Source organism: Chelonoidis abingdonii, chromosome 2 (genome assembly GCF_003597395.2).
Source record: "Chelonoidis abingdonii isolate Lonesome George chromosome 2, CheloAbing_2.0, whole genome shotgun sequence".
NCBI classification, from domain to species: domain Eukaryota; kingdom Metazoa; phylum Chordata; order Testudines; family Testudinidae; genus Chelonoidis; species Chelonoidis abingdonii.
The window spans coordinates 184,202,057-184,226,276 of record NC_133770.1 but is presented as its reverse complement, the minus strand read 5'-3'; the positions used below and the strand labels follow the sequence as shown (position 1 = coordinate 184,226,276).

Below are 24,220 nucleotides of genomic sequence, written 5' to 3'. Positions count from 1 at the left end.
TTTACACTTGGGTGGTGGCAGTAGCGATCCATTCAAGGTCAGAGAGAAGCTGTAATCTTGGGAGTTTAATATCAGCCTGGAGTGGCCAGTATTAATTTTTAGAGTCCTTGCGGGCCCCACCTTCCGCACTCGAAGTGCCAGAGTCGGGAATCAGCCTTGACAGACCCCTTGAGATAACTTAAAATACAAATAAAAATGCACTCCATTATAACTAGACTGCAGTATTTCTAGCTCTTATAACCATCCCCAACTAGCAAACCGGGCAAATTAACAATTGATACTACCTTTCCTCTTCAACAGTAAATCAACCTCACCAGTCTCCCCTGCCCATTTCAAACGTTCAGGGGAAAAAAAGATGAGCTCTGCAACATGTTTTAAAGGTCATCAGATTCAGCCTATCCTGGAGCAGGGTGGGGAGTAAGTTCTGATGCAGAGGGGTCCTAATTCAATCGGATTCCAGCTCCAGTGCTTCTGCTTATCTTAATTACAGCTCTGTACGATGGTGAGAGAAGAAATCTCTTAGACAGATCAATTTAGTGTATGTCTATACAGCACACTAAGCCTTGGCTGAGACTCAAGCCCCTCTTCTGTTCACACAGAAATTAGTCTGTTGACATATTTAGTCTAATAGACTATTTTTTTAATCATTAGAAGGAGTTATTCATGTTTCTTGGTGACATATTTAAACCAAATCATTCTGCCATGTGGAACACCCAAGGCTATATATAAAATTAGGTAAGTGGACAAGAATTGCAAGCTTCCACAGTGAAGAAGCATCTGAGCTGACTTCACAGAAATAAGGGCAAATAGTAGAGCAGAAGTACTGCTAGAAATAAAGTGTTAAAAAGCGGCTAAAAAGAACAAGCTAAAATTTGTAATTTAATTACAAATACTGTACTTTTTGAATTCACTTAAATGGTTGCAATCTGTGGGATGGGAATGAGTTAGGCGCCTGACTGACTCTACACAAAACGATGACAGGAGGACGACGAGGTGGCCTATTTAAGTATTTATCACAGTGGAACAGCTACTGGGCGAGAGACAGAGAGAGAGAATGATTCTGCAGTCCGGTGGTTAAGGCATTCACCTGGAATGCTGGAAACCCAGGGTCCAGTTCCCCCACTCCCATTGTGGATAAATAATGAAAGAATGATTGAACAGCTTCAACTGGAGAGAGAGAGAGATCCCCAGTTGCTAAACTACTTTTCTAATAGGCGGGAGACTCCTGTTCAAAACCTCTCTCTCCATCAAGAAGAGAGGAGAATTGAACCTGGGCCTCCCATAGCCACAGTGGAGCCAAAACTGGGATGTAGGCACCAAAAGGCACCATAGGATGAGAGAAATTAGGGGCCTAAATCTGGGGTTTAGGCAACTAAGTACCTTTGTGGATCTGGGTTTAAGTGCTTGGCTGAATTATTGCCTTTGTGCTCTTTACACAGGAAACAACAGAACAAACTGAAGGAGAGGTTAGATGACTGACAAATACGTAATAGGCAATGTGTATTTGTTGTCTTACTTAAATGGGATGACATAAAGCAATGAAATTTCATTCTTGGGTGTGAATGTTATTTTTCTTGTCACATTTGTGAAGTATCCAGGTCATGAGTATTATGAATTTTCAGATATGCTATAGGAATCTGTGGTGCCCTGTGCTCTAAGCAATCCAAAGCAATATAAATGATTTCCCTTTCCACAATAGTTAATCCAGCAGTGACTCAACCAGAATGTTTATATCAAGAGACAACATGGGGTCATTCAATTTTCTTCATTATGTCATTGTTATCAAGAGAAGCGTGATTGCCATATACTGCTATAATTTATCCTTCAGCTACTTTACATATGTTTAATTTTTAATTCTTACTAGATGATTTTTACAATTATTCAAAGTGACAAACCTAAGTAAAATTAAAACAGAAGTATGAAGGCCTGATTTGGATCTCATTAGGTAAACCACGAGTTAATGCCATTAAAGTTACTGGTATTATACCATTACAAGATCAGGCCATAAGACTGTACATACAATATTGTCAATTTAAAGTTGAGTAGACAAGTATCTCTTACCTTTATCGTAGATTTCCTTCAAGACTCCTCGTTTTATCAGCTCCTCTCTGCTTTGCCTCATTGATATTTTTCTTTCCAGAGCTACAATATAAGGACAAAAATACATTTAAATACAAAAATAAATGCCAAGGCAATTTTGGAAGGTCATGTGCCTTTTATAGCATTTGGAAGGTCATGTGCCTTTTATAGCATTTTATATTTTTACTCTCTGGGCCAAATCTTTTTCCCACTGAAGTCAATGGCAAAAGTCCCATTAGTATCTGAAAACCAAGAGAGCCACAGCTCTGTAGATTTCCACTTGTTGTTGTAACATGACTGTTGATATAAATGGATAGACTGCTTTATTGGGGTACACTCTCACTGCTTCATCAAACACATGAGCCAAGTGTTTTGGGGAGAATTAGAAAGGATGAGAAGAATGGGGTATAATTCATGTGGGGTGGGAGGAAGGAAAGACAGAAAGAGATTTGAAGGAACACAGCATCAATCAGAGAGGTAGCAATGTTAGACTGTACCCACAAAAACAATGAGGAGTCCGGTAGCACTTAAAGACTAACAGATTGCTTTGGGCATAAGCTTTCATGGGTAAAAAACCCATTTCTTCAGATGCATGGAGTGAAAATTATAGATGCAGGCATAAATATACTGACACATGAAGAGCAGGGAGTTACACATGAAGGGGGAGTGGAGAATATGCTATATTCAGGATGACAGAGAGCCATGTCCTCACCTGGTGTAAATCAGAGAAGTTCCATTAAAGTCAATGAAGCTCCCCTTATCTACATCAGCTAAGGTTCTGGCCAAACGCATTATAATTCTTATTTTGGTGCCTAGATACCATGGTGATCAGGGCACCAGAAAGACAGATAGAATTATGCTGTTTGATTAGTGCAACAGCAATTTTAAAGCAATGCCCATTTAACCAAAACATCAAAAAGTAATTGGTCTTATCTGTCCATTCAGGCATATATCGGAGAGTGAGCAAGGGGTACATAAAATGATGCACAGGGTGTGCTGAGATTTTGTGTGCTCTGTGAGAAATCAAGGCATAGCTTGCCAAAAAGGAAGCATAGTCAAGGGCAAATCCCCAGTGCCATATGCTCTCCTTTCAGCTGCAGCACACAAAAAATGAACCAGGAGGAAGCAACTTCAAGCTGCACAAGACAGATTTAAAGCAAAACGGGCCCAGAAATGACTTTTTCCTCCTCTCCAAACATGAGAGCATAACTACTGGTTGTGCTGCTGCCAATTCTCTGTTCCTCAAGTCAGGAGATACTGAGTACTTGGAGGATGGGCGAGCTTTCTATTGACATCATGAAACTTGTTTGCTATTAGATATATACTGTGTGATGATCAATTTTAAGATACTAAGGCCTGGGCCCTGGTGTCTATTATAACCCTGCTTATAAAAGGTATTGTGTCTGATGGAAGTAATTTCTGTCTCTTCTTTTTTATCTAATTCTTAGATTTGATTATATATTTCTAAAGATAAAAAAAAAACAAGTAGTCAACACCTAATGTCTCACAAAAAACCATATATGAACAGTTGTATATATTAAATATATTTGCATTTCCTCACACACTGAAATCCCAGAAGGATCATCATATCATCTTGAACATGTCCAATTGACCTCTAATGTCAATTAGCGCTTAAGGGCTGTTCTCCATCCCGGAATAGAAGGCTTCGGACCCAATACCCAATCATCTTCTATAGTTTTATGTCTATATGTATGTTCCAGATATTATCTTCTGCTTCGATCACCCTCTACATTTAACATAACAAATCTCTTACAAGAGACCTGATAGCTATACAATATGGATAACGTTTTCAAAAGTGACTTCCATATTTAGGAGCCTATGTCCCACTGACTTTCAGTGAGATTTAGACTCCTAAGTACCTAAGCACTTTTGAAAAGAGCCTTAGGGTACATCTACACTTTGAGCTGGAGGAATAAATTCCAGCTCAAGGAAACACACTGTGCTAGCTCTGATCAAACAAGCATGCTAAAAATAGAGTATAACCGTGGAAAGAGGGGCTAGCCATCCTGAGTACATGCGCAGAATCTTTGACTGGTAGGTTCTCAGGACAGGAAGTCTTTCTGCTACTGATTGTGCTGTTGTGGCTACTCTCTATTTTTGGTGAACTAACTTGCTCAGAGCTAGCGAGAATATATCTCCTCGAGCTGAAATTTATGTCTGCAGCTCAAAGTGTAAACATACCCTAAGTCACTTTGGCCATTTTGAAAATTTTACACTTTGTACATTTTGCTGAGTATTGGGTCTAAATAAGCTGTAACACACATATTGCTATCAAGGGCTTTGCATTTTTGAAAGCCTGGTTATTTGTCTTGATTATCTGACAAGACAGTGAACAGTAAATGAAGCCCAAATAGACCAACAAGCACCAGAAAATGATTACATGGGCTAAAAAAGTAATTCAATAGATCCCATAAGAAGCATCAAGAAGCCAAATTAACAGTTCAACCGGTTCTCTAATGATGAACTGTTATAAACTACCAGAACAATAAAAACAGCAAACTTAACTTTGCAAGATATATGAAGCATGGAGAGGCCTCCCAGCTACAAGAAGAGAGGAACTGAGGGACAGTTGGGTCTTTTATCCCCTCGGGGTGATAGGCAGTTTTGCAATTGACTTCAATGGGCCTAGGAGTTCACCCTTGGACTCTAAGGAGGGTAGGGTGACCAGATGGCCAATGTGAAAAATTGGGATGGGGATGGGGGATTATCAGTGCCTAAAAGCCCCAAATATCTGGATTGTCCCTATAAAATCGGGACACCTGGTCACCCTAAAAGAGGGTAATCAGCACAACTCCTACAGATTTTCATCACTAGCAGAAGTTCCATTGCTTATGAGTAAGACTAGATTTTAGTCACGGGTATTTTTAGTAAAAGTCACAGACAGGTCATGGGCCATGAATTTTTGTTTACTCCCTGTGACCTGTCCGTGACTTTTACTATATACCCCTTACTAAAACTTGGGAGCTTGGGGGAGAAATCCTGGGGCTGCCAGGGGGTGGCCCAAGGGGGTACTGTGGGTACACGGAGGAGCACTTAGAGGGGGCACCATGGGTATGCAGGGGAGGTGTGCAGCTTGGGGGGGCACTGCAGGATACTCAGGGGTGTGATTGGGGGCACTGGGGCAGGTTCTGTACCTGGCTCCTGGGAAGCGGCAACCTCCAGCTCCTAGCTCTATGTGCTGCCTCCGCTCTGCCCCAAGCCCTGGTTCTGCAGCTCCCACTGGCTGGGAACCATGGCCAATGGGAGGTGCAGGGGCAGTGCCTAAGGGTGGAGGCAGCAACTGGAGCTAGGAGCTGACGGAGGGGCATTCCTGTCACCCTTCCGGGGAGCCCTTCCCCCAGGTAAGAACCACCCCACACCCCAATCCCTAGCCCTGAGCCCCCCCACACCCAAACTCCTGCTGCTGGAGGCAGGATGGGAGCACGAGACTGCCCCGGCAGCAGCTGGTGCAGCTGGCCACGGGGCTGCACGAGGTGTTTAGGCGGCTTCCGGGCCAGTCGCATGGGCTGCTGCAGAAGTCACGGAAAGTCACAGAATCCGTGACTTCTGTGACAAGCACAGAGCCTTACTTATGAGCACAAGTCTATGACTCCACACAGTTTGCATTTGCAAAGGCAACAAATTCTGATAACCCCAATTACTTAGAAATAACCTCAGACTTTCCATATCTGGAACTTCATCACTCGCTGAAACTACACCCAGAAGTTGCTGCTCAAACTAGACCAAATCTTGCAGTCCTCTTTAGGGTAAATTCCCACTGGTTTCAGTGGGAGTCTGCCTGAGTAAATGCTTCAAGATCTGGCCATTTTATATTTCCTTGGATTAGATGGGATTTTTAAGATTTGTTCTTTTTAAACACTCAGCACAGTAAGGTCCTGAGCCTGCCCCCATTGAACTAAATGATAAAACTCTTCCTGACTTCAGTGGTACAGGACCTGTCCTTAAATAAACAGGAAAAACTTGACCCTGTTGAACTGTTTTTTCAACAACTCTGAGAAAATCTCTCATTTTCCATTCATTCAAACAGTGAAGTGCATTCACTCTGCCTAACGGTACCTCTCTACAGGAAACCAAGCTGGAAGAAATATCATCAAAACAACACCACCTGCTTACAGGCAGCAGCACTGTTCACTGAATGGAGATACAGAGAGTGCCAAGTATAGCTAAAAGATATTTTGAAAATTAATATACTAAACTGTACCATAGGCAGCTAGATAACCCATGCGTACTTTATCTATATACACATGTACATACACAGGAATGTGTGTGCGCGCGCATGCACAGTACATACTTATGCATATGGACCAAATTATTCTCTCTCTCTCTCTCTCTCTCACACACACACACACACACACAGACACTCCTATTTAGTCCACTCCTATATAGTTCACTACGTAAGGTATTACAACAAGTAGCATTTCTTTTATAGTCAGGAAGAAGCATAAGTGACGAGCTTCAGCCCACACTATTCTACACCCCACAGAATCAAAACCAGTGGTAAGGAATAAGCTAATTTCATGCAGAGAAGTCAACATTTCAGAGAGGCAGACATTACGTTTTAGTCAGACAGTCCTAATTGGAAAGACAAGAAGTAGTGAAAAAAAATCTCAGTAGACAGAGTCCCCTCTTCAAAATAATTGGATAGCCAGACAGCTAAGTAGAGAGAAATGCTTCTCAGACACACACACTATTTTTTTAGATTCAATTATGTAGAGTTCTAAACATAGATTGTTTAGGATGATTGTCTGCACACCAGCTTCTTCATGGTCCCTGTAGAAAAGCTGTGCTTGTCACAGACCTCACATCAGAAGATGACACAAAAACTTCTGTTCAAAGCTTGGGCTAAAAACAAGGACTTTGCTTTTTTTTTTTAAAGTCTCCTGTATCCACTTAGAAAGGATTTGGCAGCTACACTCAAAGAATTAATCACCTACCCTACTGAACCAGAGTTTAGTTACCAAAATATCTACAGGAAGGGCTTCTCAGGCTGTTCATCTAAGGACAGCACTGAGTGAACCAGTTTCTCCTCCATTGGTTTTCACACCTCTACTGCTAGAACAGGGCCTCATCCTCCCTGATTGAACTAACCTCGTTATCTCTAGCTTGCTTGCTAGCATATATATACCTGCCCCTGGAAATTTCCACTACCTGCGTCTGACGAAGTGGGTATTCACCCACGAAAGCTCACGCTCCAAAACCTCTGTTAGTCTATAAGGTGCCACAGGATTCTCTGCTGCTTTCAGGAGATGATGATATTAAAACCCAAGAACCAATCGTTTTTCATTAGGACTCTTCTCCCCACTAAACGTGTCCTGTATATTTATGTGCGTGTCCTCTGAAGATGCTGTGGAATCAGGGTGAGACAATCACAAATGCCCAACTTACAGTTCATAAAGCCTATGTGTAAAATTCATAGCGAACTAACAGCTTGAACAATGTGAACTACCTGCTGAGCTCATAATTACTCTGACAAAGATGGAAAGCTCTTTTGCCAAGGGTTTTCTTTCTAAGGAGGAAGCTGGTACATAGGGTGACCAGATGTCCCGATTTTATAGGGACAGTCCCAATTTTTGGAGCTTTTTCTTACATAGGCACCTATTACCCCCACCCCGTCCTGATTTTTCACACTTCCTATCTGGTCACCCTATTGGTACAGCATAAATGTATTCATTATGTACTTAGAAGGGATCTATTCATAAGAGAAGAAAAATAAAGACTTTTATGAATTAACCTTTGATTCTTGAGAACCTTGTAACTTCAGTGATGGGGAAAATTAAGTATAATTAATATTTAAGATGTATTCCTTCTATTGGGATTTTTACTAGTGATATATCGATTAACCTTGTTTTGTCCATTCATATAACATGGTTCCCTTTCCAGGAGGATAGAAATCAATTGCAAACTTTTGCTATAGGAATTAATTAAGTTTTAAAATGGTATTCTGCTATCAAAATAAATGAACTAGTTTTTAAATAAACCAATTTTCAGTTCTGGTTTCCAGACAAAGAGGACACATACATGGACACAGAGAGAGAGAGTATATTTTGCTACTCTGATCTACAGTATACAGTTTCTTATCTGATTTGATAAAATTAAACACAAATATTTTTATTGACATTTCTGAGCCAGTGTTTTTGAGCCTTTTTTAAGCAGGGTCATCCCTCTGCTATTCAAGTAGCGCTTTTCTCAGTGTCTGGTCCATGAAAATCAGAACAGTCTAGACAAGGTCACAAGGATTTCGTGCCCCCTCATCCTGGAACCATACCACTATATTGTCTTTATTCCTTTAATAAACCCTTGTGCTCCATGATAACAGCGATCATGGTCTGTTTCCAGCTGAGAAGGTGAAGCATACAGCTGCCTGTGGGCCCAGTGCTTAAGCTGCTGCATTAAATCACCACAGAGACATTTATGTAGTGAGGAAACATCAGCCTATCAACCCTACTTACTCATCTCTCACAGACCAAACTCTGTAGCACATCAGCGCCCCAACACATATATGAGAGAAGATTGCCACCCTTTGCACAACATGCCATGCTACTGATTAAATTACTGGGATGACAATCAACACTCAAAATAATCTGCTCTAGTCAGATGGATCTTAATCTTGCTCATGTGCGGCTGCCCCTTTGGCTTTCCTCTAAGAGAACACTGTGGCATGCTTAGTCTGAATTCTTCCTTTTAAAGACCACTCTATTTTTCATTGGTCATGTAGTCAACAGAGGTCACTACAACATGGCAAAAGCTCTCTATTTTGTAAACTATATCTGGAATCAATATTCGGAATTTGCTTTTCTAATATTCCAGATATGGATAGTTAGGAAATAAATGTAAGTTACTGGCTCCATGGTGTGAAGATACACAAACATGCACCATTCCCTTTAGAATTATGGAGGAGAGAGATGTATTTTCATGAGGTACTCACAAGAGGCACCAGTAAATGGTGTATTAAGACATCCTGAAACTTTTTCAAACACATGGAGTTTCTCGGTAGTCAGCTGGTACCCTACTTGATTTAAATGAGTAGTTTTGAAAAGAGAAATAACGTGGATGAAAGTCTCAGACAGAGCAGGGCAAAACTCACAGGTTCCAGTTCACAGGAGGCTCAATTAATTTTTGATTTGTTTCATTTAGGGTGACCACGTGGCAAGTGTGAAAAATTGGGATGGAGGAGTAGGGATGGGGTAATAGTTGCCTATATAAGACAAAGCCTCTACTATTGGGACTACTGACAACATCGGGACATCTGATCATCCTAGTTTCATTTCACATGAGTTGACATCCCTGAGCTTTGCTTTGAGTCTGAGGTTTGAATGAACTTTAAAATCAAAGTGAAACTCAGCTGAACTACTGAATTTTTTCTTGTTTAGAAGTGAAAGTGAACAAGTCCACCAGTTTTGCATGGTTACAAATCAAACCCATACAATCATTCCCCAGAACCTGTGAGAAGAGGAGAGTGTTCAAAAGGTTTGTGAATTACAGAGAAGCTTTTGGCAAACCTGGACCAAAAGCTTTTACAATTACATACAAAAGCAGGAGGCCATTATTTCTTTGTGGTGTCTACATAGGAGAACTTCTTTCTGGTTCCAACCACAGCTTGTGCTGCACAGTGCAATGTTATAAAACACGTGAGTCAGTGAAGGACAGAGATAGGGTTGTATGAAGTTGTGTTTTTTTTTTTTTAAATTTGCTGATCTTATACAAATGGCAAAAGGGTGAACAGCATTTCCAAATCAGTTAACACGTAAATGACAGAGAAGAGTAATTCCCTCCACTGCATCAATTACTAAGTGAAATTATATGATTTATGTTATAGAGGAGAGACTAAGAATAAACAACAACAATAGTACCTAACTCTTATATAACACGTCTCATCAGTAGATCTTAAAATATTTTCCAAAGGAGACCATTATAATTATCCCTATTTTACAGCTGGGGAAACTGAGGCACAGAGCAGCAAAGTGACATATCCAAGGTCACCCCAACAGATCAGTGGCAGGAGCAGGAATAGAATCGAGGCTCCCTGAGTCCCATTCCAGTGCCTTATCCACTAGAACAGGGGTGGGCAAACTATGGCCTGTGGGCTGCAGCTGGCCTGTCAGATGTTTTACTCTGGCCCTCAAGCTTCCACCAGGGAGCAGAGTCTGGGGCTTGCCCTGCTCTGGAGCTCCAGCCAGGGACCAAGGTTAGGGGCTTGCCCCGCTCCATGCATGCTGTAGCTCCACGCGGCTCCCAGAAGCAGTGGCATGTTCCCCCTCCAGCTTCTATGTGTAAGGACAACAGGAGGCTCCCAATGGCTGATGCCTGAGGACAGGGCAGCGCGCAGAGCTGCCTGCCTGCGCCTCCGCATAGGTGCCAGAGGGAAGACATGCTGCTGCTTGAGGTAAATGCCGGCCGGCCAGAGCCTGTACCCCTGACCTCCTCCCAAGCCCCAAGTCCCTGGCCCAGTACTGATCCCCCTCCCACCCTCTGAACCCCCTCGGTCCCCGCCCGGAGCACCATCTGCATCTCAAACCCCTCATCCCCAGCCCCACACAGAGCCTGCACCTCCAGCCGGAGCCCGTGCCCCCCTGCTCACCCCACACCCTAATCCCCTGCCCCAGCCCAAAGCCCCCTCCCGCACCCTGAACTCCTCATTTCTGGCCCCACCTCAGAGCCCGCACCCCCAGCTGGAGCCCTCACCACCTCCCGCACCCAATTTCGTGAGCATTCATGGCCGCCATACAATCTGCATACCCAGATGTGGCCACAAAGTTTGCCCACCCCTGCACTAGACTATGACTATGACTGATTAAGACAATTGAAATAACTGATTAAAAATCAACTAGAAGGCAGAATGAACCTTGCTCATGTTATTCCCAGTTTTGTACTGAAACTGGCTTTACTGTAGACAGTGATTCACTTAAGTCATGGGGAAGAACCTAGCAGTGCTTCTTGTTTTCACAGAAATCAGGATCAAGAAGCGCATCTAGTTTATGTCTCTTTTCATCCCCTATGATATATTCTGACTACTGAATACTCCATAGTAGGCTGGAAACTCTGGTCGGTCACATCCAGCTCAGCATCATCAGTAAGTTCCCTTTCATCTAGAGCTGGTCAAATCAGCAATCACAACATTTTATTGGGAAAAAACAAAAAACAAAACCCTTGGCTTTTTTTTTAAATCAAAAGTCAAAATTTGAAAAATTGCAGCCACTTCTACTTTCCTTTTCTATACCTGGGCATTCAATATTGCTGGATGCACTCACTGAGTGCTTCTGATAGGTGAGCTGCGCACAAAATCCAGATGCATCAGTGAGGAGAGTCCTTCTGTGCTCATTGGTCCGCATTTCCTACGTAAAGCCAGACAGATACCCAATAAAAGGCACTGATCAGCAGACCAGGAACAGTGTGGCAGACGAATCTACACTGTTGGAGGAAGTCTTGTGAAATTACTCCCCCACCCTCCACTGATACCCACTTGGAGAACAGTGGATCAAACTACATATCCTGTGGATACTAACTACAGAGTCAAATATCAGTTGCCCCAGACAGTAACCACAGGGAAAGGAAGGAACCATTTCTACTTCTCACTTGTATTTTGGCAAAAGAAAGTAACACTGAATGTTTTAATTAATATCAGACAAACGAAACTGTAGATCTACATGGCTCATTAGCAAACATAAAGTAAACTGCCAGAGGAAAGGATCAGAAAAAATGAATACAAAATCAAATCTCTAAACAGAGAATTACAGGAGCTAATCAAAAAGCTGCAGACCACATTAAACAGAGAACACCATGATAAAGTAATAGGATTCAGAAACATGGTTTATAATCAAGAATTCTGTAAACAAAAGCAAATCCAGATAAGTAAAATTTGAACAACTCTATGAAACATAACTAACAGAAGGAACTGAACTAGAGAAATCAGAAGTACAAATCCAAAACCAGACAGACTGCAAATCTCTCCTATAGCAGGACTGAAAAGCAATCAAAGAAGAAGTCATTCTAGGAAAAGGGCTAAATTTCCAGCCAGCTGCAAAGTAACAACATAATATATTTCACAAACCAAACAGAGGAAGCCTGACAGAAGATGATTAAATGAACAGACAAGAAATAAAACAGGACATCTCAAGCCAAACAATGGAAGGAACTGTCAGGAGGAAAATCAAAGAGAATGTAACTGAGCTAGGGTGACCAGATGCCCCGATTTTATAGGGACAGTCCCAATTTTGGGGTCTTTATCTTATATAGACTCCTATTACGTCCTGTTTTTCACATTTGCTGTCTGATCACCCTACTCTGAATGAATGCAAGGCCACACACCTCTGAAGAAAGGTGTCGCCATCCTCATCTTTCCAGCTGATAAACAGAGACCCACAATCTTCACGAGCAGATATCGTGCAACAATCAGACAGTAACAGCAGCAACAGCAAAGTACACAGACTGGTGAAGAAACAGAACACACTGCCAGGGTTTTGCCAAAAGCACATGGAAGTGTCTCTATTAACCGTAGGTCTGCCCTTGCTTTCATAGGCTCAGACCATAGTACAGGAACCCTTGTGACAGTGTCAAGTCCACCTGAGGAGATGTTTGCATCAGTGAAAAGTGTCTCATAGACTTTAAGGTGAGAAGGGATTGTTGTGATCATCTAGTCTGACTTCCTGCACATTGCTGGCCACAGAACCTGACCCACCCACTCCTGGAATAGACCCATAATCTCTGGCTGAGTTACTGAAGTCCTCAAATAATGATTTAAAAAGACTCAAGTTACAGAGAATCCCCCATTTACTCTAGTTCAAACCAGCAACTGACCCGTGTCCCATGCTGCAGAGGAAAGCAACCGCCTCCCACCTCCCCGAGTCCTACCTGAGGGAAAATTCCTTCCTGAATCCAAATATAGTAATCAGTTAAACTATAAGCATGTGGGTGAGATCCACCGGTCAGACACCCAGGAAAGAATTCACTGTAGTAACTCAGAGCCCCCTCCAGAACCTCACTCCTTTGATGGTTAAAAACCTTCATCTAATTTTAAGCCTAAACTTGTTCATGGCCAGTTTATATCCATTTGTTCTTGTGTCAACATTGGCCCTTAACTTAAATAACTCCTCTCTCTCCCTGGTATTTATTCCCGATGTATTTACAGAGTACACTCACATCTCCCCATAGCCTTTGCTGAGGCTAAACAAACCAAACTCCTGAAGTTTCCTCTTATAAGGTAGGTTTTCTGTTCTTCTCATCATCCTAGTAGCCCTTCTCTGCACCTGTTCCAGTTTGAATACATCTTTCTTAAATCTGGGAGACCAGAATTGCACACAGTATTCCAGATGAAGTCTCACCAGTGCCTCACATAATGGTAATAACATTTCCCTATCTCTACTGGCAATACCTTGCCTGATGTATCCTAAGATTGTATTAGCCTTTTTCCTGGCCAATCACATTAGTGGCTCATAGTCATCATGTGATTGACCAATACACCCAAGTCTTTTTCCTCCTCTGTTGCTTCCAAATGATATGTCCCCAACTTATAGCAAAAGTTCTTGTTGTTAGTGCAAAGTCAAGGTCATGCACTTAGGAACTACTAAAATTTTATCCCATTTCTATTATTCCAGTTTTCAAGGTATTCCAAAATTTTCTTATATGGGGCTGCCAGGGATCCGGTTTTTGATCGGAATACCCAGTTGAAAAGGGACCCTGGCGGCTCTGGTCAGTACTGCTGCCTGGGCTTTTAGAAGTCCGATCGGTGGCACAGTGGGGCTAAGGCAGGCTCCCTGACTGCGCTGGCTTGCGTGGCTCCTGGAAGCAGCAGCATGTCCTCACTCTGGCTCCTTTGCATAGGGGCAGCCAGGGAGCTATGCACGCCACCCTTGCCCCAAGTGCTGGTTCCACAGCTCCTCATTTTTGGCCCCAACCCAGAGCTCGCACCTGCAGCTGGAGCTCTCATCCCCCTCCCTCACCTCAATCTCCTGAGTCAGCCCGGTGAAAATGAGGGAGTCAGTGAGGGTGGGGACAGTGAGTGACAGAGGGATGGGGGATGGAGCGAGTGGAAGGTTGGGGCCTCGCAGAATGGGTGGGACAGGGGCAGGGCCTCAGAGGAGGGGTGGGTTGGGGGTGTGTGTCAAGGGTGTTCTGTTTTGTACAAGTAGAAAGTTGGCAACCCTATTCTTGTATGATATTCTGGTCCTCCTCCATATTGGCAATAGCTCCCAACTTTGTGTCACCTGCAAATTTTATTAGCACACTCTCACTTTTTATGCTAAGGTCATCAATACAAATGTTAAAAAGATGAGTCCCAAGACCTGTCTCTGAGGAACCTTCCTCCAGCCTGACAGTTCACCTTTCACTGGTAGTCTCCCCTTTAACCAATTCCTTACTCACCTTTCAATTCTATTATTAATCGCCATCTTCTCCACTGTAACTAGAATTCCCATGTGGAACTGTATCTAATGCATTACTGAAATCCAGGTAGATTAGATCTGCTGCACTTCCTTTATCTAGAAAATCAGTTAGCTTCTCAAAGAAAGGATCAGGTTGGTGTGACGCAATCTACCTTTTGTAAAACCATGTTGTATTTTATCCCAATTACCGTTTACTGTTATGTCCTAAACTACTTTCTCTTTCAAAATTTATTTTAAGGCCTTGCATACAATTGAGTCAAATTAACAGGCCTGTAGTTTCCTAGTTCATTCCCCCACCCCTTTCTTAAAAATAGGTACTATATGAGCAATTCTCCAGTAATAGGATATGACCCCTGAGTTTACAGATTCAATAAAAATTGTTTCTATTGTGCTTGCAACTTCATGTGCCAGTTCCTTTAATATTCTTGGATGGAGATTATCTGGGTCCCCCAAAGTGGATCTTGGGGGTCTGTATCATACGCCAAGCACTATCCCTCTGGTAGCTTTCTTCCCCAAAGTGACTTATCCATTCCATCGCTTCTAATTTCTTTATAGTCTATCTCATCATTAATATACAATGCTACTCCACCATCTTTATCTTTTTTTCCTGTCTTTCCTGAACAATACATACGCTTCAATACCAGTACTTCTATCACGAGTACTATTCCATCACGTTTATGTTATCCCTATAATATCTGGTTTCATTTCTATCTGCTCTAGTCTTCTGATGGCATGGTACCATCTAGAAGAGCCTCAAACATGGATAGTGCTGCCAAGGGGCAGGGCCAGGGCAGCTGAAGGCTATTCTGATCCAGCAAATTCCCTAGAGAGTCTTCACTGGTGTGGCTGCTCTGGATCCCCCGGATGTAAATTAACGCTGCTGAGCGAGAAAGGGTGTGGTGCAAATACTGTCTGTCTGTCTTCCCTCAGAGGTGCATACTCTATGGAATACAGCTGCCCCATTGGTGCTGGGACAATTTGCATCCTCCTGTATCAGCAGCAGCAACTAAGACCCATCGACTCCAGCACAGGAAAGAGATTTGAGGTCCTGCCAAAAGTGTGTAAGATTGATCAATATATATTCTCTCTCTCTCTCTCTCACATACACACCACCCCCCTCCAACCTATTTTCTTGCCACCTTGAGAAGTAACATAAAATGTTCTAAGAAGTAGTTCAGAAACCTGATCAGGACTTTGGAAGAACTGAAGAGAAACTACTACCTGCAGAAGAATCCATCCCAAGATTTACGCTGGACCCAGGGTATGCTTCGTCAGGAATGTGAGGGTTCATTCAGAAGTACGCTGGGATACTCAGGCAGGTAGACATGTTCAATAAAGTTGACAGCAACTTAATAAGAAATGGTTGTGGTTTAGTTCAAGAAACTCTCAAACTGGTAGGAGTTGGAAGACTTGTGCAGACTTCACACAATCTACAAAGCGAAAGACCCCAAAGATGTTTCAGACTGTAGATGGAACACAAGTAAAAGATAAACTGATGTTTTCTCCTACAACGTGGTGTAACAGCATACCAAAATTCATAAGGAAATGCAACAAACTATGAACTATAAACAATAAACTGAAACAGTGGGTTCAATACATCAAGTGTTCACAACCACAAAACACCACTACTGTCATCTGAGATCACTGCAAAGGAAAGCGGAATTTGGCACAGAATATCATCCTCTACAGAGCAGTCCTACAGCCCACTCAACTGTACATGTTTTCACCAACTCAACTCAACTTTCTTTATACATTCTGCAGGGTCAGTAAAGGAGGCTTCAAAAAAAATAAAGATGCTGCTAGAAAAAAACAGTGAATAGCCTGGTAAGATAATTAATCCTTACAACCTCATTGTACTACCAGCCAGAGTATGTCTCACCACAATGAGCTTCTCTGACAGCAAGAGGACGATAAGCAAACAGATGGCTCAGCAATGGGGATCAGCAGTGTCATCTGTAATTGCAGAAATATATCTGCAACATTGATACATAATAGTGCAACTAATCCTTTTCAAACCAAAACCAAGCCATTCATGTCAGTGACATCATCATAACGAGAAAAAAATTTCATGACTTCTCGCAGCTGAAGACAACTCACTCCAAAATACAGTTTACATATGAGATGCAAATAACTAGGCAAGCTGACACTGTCAGATATTCTCATCATTAGACAACATAGCCAGATGGCAAAATACAGACCAGTTCACAGAAATGAATCTAACAGATGTCAGTAGACTGGATCCTCCAGTATAATTCCTACATCCCGAGAGCGGAAAAACCAACAATCCAATTCTACCGCCCCTGCATTGCAATTTGACAAGTTCACCTGCCAGTTTTCTTGTCACAAAAGGAGATGCGGGGGGGGGGAGGGGGGGGAGAGAAAAAGTGAGTGGAGGGCGAGAATGAAGGAGAAATGCTTGGACAGTCAAGATAAGGAGAAGACAACCAATCTGCTAGCCAATCAGAATAGTTTAGCCACTTACTCTGCCAGCCTGGAGGATAGATAACTCAGCTGATAGAAAAGCTACACTTACAATGAAAATGACTAACTTTTACATCTTAATGGTAAACAGCAAAATAAAGTGGTAAACTCATGTAGATTTAGCTTTACCGGAATACACTGCATGGTCCTAATAGCCAGGCTAACACAGGAAATTAATACATTACCACCTAATGAAAACTCATCTTGGCTGCAATGTGGAAAGGTTAATTTGCAAGATACTTTCATACACCAAATAAGGATTTGCACTGGCTGCAAAATCCCTGCAAATTAGGACAAATAGCTGTCCAAAAGGGCATTTTTAAGCACAAAGCACTGCTACACTGGAATCTATTATCCAGTTGGGATTATGTTTTCCAATGTGCATTACTTTGCTTTTATCAGCATTGAATTTCATCTGCCATTTTAATGTCCAGTCACCCAGTTTTGTGAGAAACCAGAGAGATGGAAGGTGCCCCACATCAGAATAGCCCATAACTCAGTGGTTAGAGCCTTCTCCTGAGAGGTGAGGGACCCCTGGTCAAATCCTTTCTTCCCCTCCTGCGGGGGAGTGGGGAGGAATAGAACCTGGCCCACATCCCAGGTGAGTGCTCTAACCACTGAACTAAAAGTAAGAAGGTGGATGGCACTTCCACCAACCCCATCTCCTCCTGCCAGATTTTGAACAGGACCCCCTGTGGTCCAAACAGGTCTATTGGATCAGACCCGCAGGTGACTTAGATGGATGAACACCTATCTATCCCTGGATTCTTAATCACTCTGCAGCTTAGGTAGGAGATAGGTGTCCACATGCCTAGACTGAGGCAGCAGTGTACATATCCAAAGGCAGAAATAAGGCACAAAGGGAACTTTCACCCTGGAAACATAGGTGCTGAGTGAGTTTAGGCACCTACAGGATTTGGCAGCAGTTTTGTGCATCTCAGTGGAGTCTAAAACTGGGATTTAAGTGTCTAAACCCAGACAGACAAGGCAAATTGATGGACAGTATATCTACAGCCACTCGTACATCTATTAAAATAAGGGCAGCAAAGCACACCAAACCTAGCAGTAGGAACATCTAATTGATTCTGAACAGGCCCTAAAGGATAGGTCTTCCAATAAGCCATAAAATTGGTTTGGCAGCTTGTGAAAGATATATAATCCAGCTCCCAAGTGTTTCATGCCTAACCAAAGGAAATTGTACCTAGAGCAATAATCCTTAAATCACCTCTAAGAAACGTCAAACGACTCATAGCTGAGAATGATAAACTCAGAAACACAAAAATGAACCGATATCATCCCCTAAATGCAGAGCTTCAGTGAGAAGCCAAATCGGGAGCTGTATATTTAATGCTTGATCAAATGATCAAGTAACACAGAGAGAAAAGTCTTATCCAAAATATGGCAGTTTCCTGATCACATCATCTAGTGACTGGCTTTGTCATGACACTCCTATCTTGTGGCCTGGCACAAACAGGTTGGCATAGACCAACCCCAGATTAAATGGTAATTTTTCTTGCACATCGTTGCCTCATGACACAAAATGGTGCAATCGCTACTTCATCATTTTGGAATCTAATGTGATGGCAGTTGGGGTACTGGAAATCGATACATGTGGAATTTTAGCATATTTCACAGATTTTGGCTCCTTCTCTGGGTTTGCTCATTTGGTTGCACAGATAACTTTCCCAACTTGAACCAATGCAGTACTATCTTCTGGAATCTACAGAAATAAACCATGGGCCAGTTGGACCAATCTAAGTTAAACCCATGTAAATCCAGAGTAACTCTATCAGAATGTCGCCCAACAGCTCTAAGGACAGCATGAACTGTCCCATTCATCAAAATGGAATGTTAATCTTACAAACCTAATGAAGACAATCTGGGGCCTAATGCTCTCCTCAGGCAGGTGTGGTGTTAAAATTGTGACAGAAGATTGGGGCCTTTAATGTTAACACTCTTTACTACTTCACTGAATATCATTTTTGTAGAAACATCCAGCTAATGTGCTTATCCATTATGTTGGGAGTCTTTAGAAGAAACTGGAGCAAGTTTAGAGACTAAACACTGAACGGAAGCTGAAGGCACTGACCTATAAAGAAATCTTAGAACAGAAAAAAAAAGATTGATATAGACAGAAGAAGGGGGCATAGCAACAGTTTAGAAATATCTGTAGATAGTAACTGTACAAATACAACTGGAGATAATATTGTACAAAATAACTGTACTCTAACAGAGTCCCAAATGGAACAGCTTCCTTGTTGGTTCAGAACTTAACAGTATGTAATTTAAATGCTAGATTTTGTGGTTTACGAAATAAAAAACACAAACGTAACATTTAAACTCCGTATTTTATTCAGTTATCTGCAGGGCCATCCCTAGCTATTTTGGTGTCCTACACAGCCCCCCAGCGGGGCCCCAGGCCTTCGTGGGAAGGAGTGGGGGCAGGCTGGCCCCAGGCCTACATGGGGGGGGGAGGGCTGTGTGGGGGCCCTGCCCCAGGCCTCCATGCAGGAGGACGGGAGTGGAGTGACCCGGCCCCAGCCTCCTCTGCTCTCCTGGTTCTCAGTCTTGTGGGGTGGGGGGAACCGCCCCCAAGCACTTGCTGGCAGCGCCACTGGGAGCCAGGGGAGCAGAGCAGGCTGGGGACAGGTCGCTCCACTTACCTTGTGGTGAGTGCAGGCCCGACTGCTTCTGGAGTCTTCAGGGAAGTGGGGGCAGGAAGAGGCAGGGCTGGGGTGGGAAAGAGGCAGGGGTCCTGGGGAAGAGCAGGAGCAGAGGCTGGAGCAGCATGCAGAGCACAGGAAATTTGGGGCACCATATTTCCTGGTGCCCTGCGCAGTTGCATACTTTGTGTATGGGTAAGGATGACCCTGGTTATCTGATCGTTCAGGAACATGGGGCCACTTAATCTGTATGTACAAAAAAAGGAAGTTTAATCTTGCATCCTTATGTGTATGCATTACATGGGATCATTCTTAGCTCAGTGGTTTGTGCATTAGCCTGCTAAACCCAGGGTTGTGAGTTCAATCCTTGAGGGGGCCATTTAGGGAACTGAGGTAAAAATCTGGAGATTGGCCCTGCTTTGAGCAGGGGGGTTGGACTAGATGATCTCCTGAGGTCCCTTCCAACCCTGATATTCGATGATTCTTACCTGACCACACAATGAATGTTGAGTAATATATAATGCTGTGTATTTGCATCTAAAGTTACTAATACATCAACTTCTATACACTTATTGCATTAGTTGTCAAATAGCATGTCACATTTCTAGCTGTTGTGTGATCCTAGGGCAGAAATTTTTTCACCATGGGCCTCATAGCCTTCAGGGTTATTCATTCATTGATTTGAAGAAAGTTAAACTAGTTTCTTCTTCTCGCTGTAGGAAACATGATGGTGAACTGTATTTCACTTCCGACAGCTCCTAATTGTTATTGATTGTTTTCTGATGGAAGAGCAATGCCTGAAGCACCAAAGAAATGAGAAACTGGAATCTGAAATTTTGCCCAGCACAGGTTAGTGCCCGAGCTGCTGCTTGTTTTCCTAGAAGAGAGAAGGAAGGCAGGTGTTCTGTAGATTTTGACTAATGTTTCACAGCAGAACTAAATTGGTTCCTAATCATTCCCATGTAGATTTACTGGTTCACTAAAAGTGGACAACTGTGCTTAATTTAGTCTTTTTCTGAACATAAGTCAGAAGACAGTAACATTTTTTAAAAAATTAACCAATATACCAATATTTGGGTATTGAAATTCATGTATAAGCTAAGATGTAAAATAATCTTTCCTTAGAGATAACGTTAAGGGCCAGATTCTTAGTTAGTGCAAATTGCCACACACCCAGTAAATTGCTTATTTTACACTAGCTGAGACTAAGGCCCTAAAGCTATATCCATAGCTCCTTCTACAGACAGTTCATTTTATAAAGCAGGTCCAAGAGCCTCTCTCTCTTTATTCCAAAACCAGTATGATCTCCAAGGGTTTCTTGCAAAAAGTAATAAAAATGATGGGTAGCAGGAAGCTTTTTCAGAATGGCTAGAAATCCAGAGATATTATGGCCAAGATTTCCAAACATAATCACTGACTCTGGGTATCTAATGAGATACCCTAAAGCAGTATTTCCCAAACTTGTTCCGCCGCTTGTGTGGGGAAAGCCCCTAGGGGGGCCAGGCCAGTTTGTTTACCTGCTGCATCTGCAGGTTTGGCCGATCGCAGCTCCCAGTGGCCACAGTTTGCTGCTCCAGGCCAATGGAAGCTGCTGGAATTGGTGGCAGGCGTGGGGGGGGAGGCAGGCTGAGCAGTGGCGGGGGTCCTGGGGCAGAGCCAAAGCAGCAGGGAGCAGCGCAGCGCCCCCAGCAGCCGGAGGAGGAATGACATCACTTCCCAGCCGGCCAGAGCTGATCAAAGCTGCAGCGCCAGGTGTGCATCCCAGACATTTTGGGCACCGCTTTTTGGCGCTCTCAAATCTTGGAGCCCTAGGCGGCCACTAGTTTGCCTAATGGTTGCATCGGCCCTGTATCTTTGCCTTTCTTGCATCAATTGTACAAGGCAGCTAGTCCTGCACATAAAAATTGAACCCAAAATTGTGATTTCAGGCGGAAAAGACTTTCTGCTCTGAGTTATAGTCTAACTTTTCTTCTGGATTTTGTGTGACGAAAAATGATGCTCAAAGCTGAGCTGCTGAGTACCAAAACAAAGGTAAAGTTATATGCATTTACCTGTAAAACAGGAAATGTCCTTTGCTGGCTCAGTGAATGTATGATTGGTGAATTCCTATGATTTCAGTTCCAGCTTTTAGCTAGCTTTAGATTTTTAAAACTATTTTTGAGTTATGACTTTTTAGGATGGGTGAGATAATGTCTCTGGGTTGACCCAGATCCTCAAACACCTCAAAATGCCTACAGATCTGCTAAATGACTAAGTATATTTTTGGATCCATGAACCTTCTGAGGCCAAAGTTACTAGAATAGAGAGGTTCTTCATTTGCACAGAGGTACCCTAATTGGATCTTATTTGGTTGTGCCAGTAACCTCAGAAGATGAGTGCCTTCTGATTTGCCAAGAAGCTCCTGAGGCATTCCAAGGGAGAGGAAATACCCAGGCACCACCTTCAAAAACAGAATGAAAGGAAGAAGCTTTGCTACTGCTTGGGTTGCTTGCTTGAGCTTGTTTGCATGCAGTGGCTGCCGCAGCAGCTGTTGGTTGTTGGCCTCTGGCTATGCAATGGCACCATGCCTGACAAAGAAGCCTATGCTTCCTTGCCCTCATGGCCTTCCATCAATGGGCAGGAGTCCGGCAACATGCAACATCTAAGATTCACATCTACAAGTAACCTTTAGCTAGCTAGCAAGTTCACCGATGTTAAAACCTGAAGCCAACCTGACCACTAGCTAATCTATTCAACCACATACCAGCTTCCTGACTATGAATGAAACCACCAGTTGCTAGAACCATACTGTATATGTATCAATCTCTTAGGTTTGGTTTTCCAATCTTCATTAGTAGAGTGACACTCCTACTTCAGCAATCTTGCACTTTTTTTACTTCCAAAAGATGGCTGGTCTTAAGTGTGCAGGTGTGTGGGTGTGTGTACAGAACACACAGAATGTATTTGAGAATGGTACCTGCAATAGAGTTCTCCAGATATCTAAGACAACTGTAGGTTAAACAACTTTGCTGTCTAAAAGCTCTCTCTCTCTCTCTCACACACACACACACACACACATATTTTATGGGTTAGGAGTTGTATGATTAGTTGTGAGAAAATACGCAGTGTTATCTTTTATTGTATTTGAATGTTTCACTGTAACCATATGATAGAGGTGAGGATGGCAGGGAGAAGAGACTGGCTATCCATCTATAACCTACAATTTGGGCAGACAACCTTAATTGGCATTAGAGCCAGGGGTGGCTCCAGGCACCAGCACGCCAAGCATGTGCAAGCCACGGGGGGCGCTCTGCCGAACGCCGTGAGGGTGGCAGGCAGGCTGCCTCCGGCGGCATGCCTGCGGAGGGTCCACTGGTCCCATGGCTTCAGCAGACCTCCCACAGGCGTACCGCTAAAGGCAGCCTGCCTGCCGTGCTTAGGGCGGCAAAATACCTAGAGCCGCCCCTGATTAGAGCTGTAGTCTCAACATTAGCTTCCACCTGGGAATGATTTGACCCTCCTTGTATCATCTGTTTGGCTGGAACCTAAATACAGCGATTGACACTGAGATGGATAAAGCCCTATTAATTTGGGTCAGACAGCTAAACAATTTGCCTTCCCAAATTATTATATAAAGTTCATAAGGACTTGTTGATTTACTTGATATGATTTATTCAACTAGATGATCAAATTAATTTAATGAACTTATATTAACTCACTCACTTTCAATTTGATCTGTTTATATGTATTTCATGCTTTTGCTTAATTATTTAGTTTACTTAATAAAATATAAACAATTGGCAACATGTGGTTTGGATGTTTGGATTCCTCAGAGTAAATAAGAGGCAACTCTGTGATCCAGATAGGGGTGTGCTATAGCACTGCCTCTACAGTCCTCCCATAAATGGTGTCTGAACTGGAACATTGGTGGTATTTGAGGGGAAAAGTTAACTCATGTATCAATTTTTTTTCCAATAAGCAACATGGATTCCAAAGCCTAAGAAAACCTAGTGTGGTGAATAATATGAGCTAGTCAAGCTACAGGTTGATCAGATGCCCATAGTAAGCTTGGTTTATAGAAGCCCTGGCCCTAACCACAGTTTGTGATATGTGTGTGTGTGTTTTTAAACAAACGTAAGCTATAGCTTTAAGCACTAGTAGTTCCATTCGAAATCAACTGGATGGGTATCATGAGCATAATGCAGGCAATGCATCCTACGCAGTGGTGAGCTGGAGCCGGTTCGCATGAACTGGTTGCTCAATTTAGAAACTGGTGTAGAACCGGTTGCTAAGGGGGTGAGCGGGTGGACAAACTGGAGAGGATCCCCTGGCCCCTCCCCTTTGCAGAGCCGCAGCATGCTAAGCCGCCGGCACCAACGCAGCTCTGCAGCTCCTGCCACTTTGAGCGGCATGGTAAGGGGGCCGGGCCGGGCGGGGCCGGGCTTGGGAGGAGGGGTTGGCAGGGCCACCCGGGGGAGGGGCAAGTGGGGCAATTTGCCCCTTGCCCAGGCGCCGCAGGACCCCCCCCGGCCCCACCTCCACCTTCCCCCCTACCCAACCGCCCCATTCCCCATCCCTTGACTGCCCTCCCAGAACCTCTGCCCCATCCAATCCCACCCC

General features: G+C 43.2%; 1 protein-coding gene across 11 annotated transcripts in view; it reads right to left on the bottom strand.

Moving 5' to 3' along the window:
- PHACTR1 (phosphatase and actin regulator 1) overlaps positions 1-24,220 on the bottom strand; it is a 479,385-nt gene that overhangs the window by 123,625 nt on the left and 331,540 nt on the right. For all 11 annotated transcript variants that reach the window (XR_004375470.2, XR_004375469.2, XM_032793286.2 and 8 more), the window contains one exon: positions 2,062-2,142. Coding sequence is in view for 9 of the 11 variants with exons in the window: in XM_032793286.2 (XP_032649177.1) it covers positions 2,062-2,142 (81 nt within the window). In the remaining 2 variants the exon portion in view is untranslated. The remainder of the gene's footprint in view (positions 1-2,061; positions 2,143-24,220) is intronic.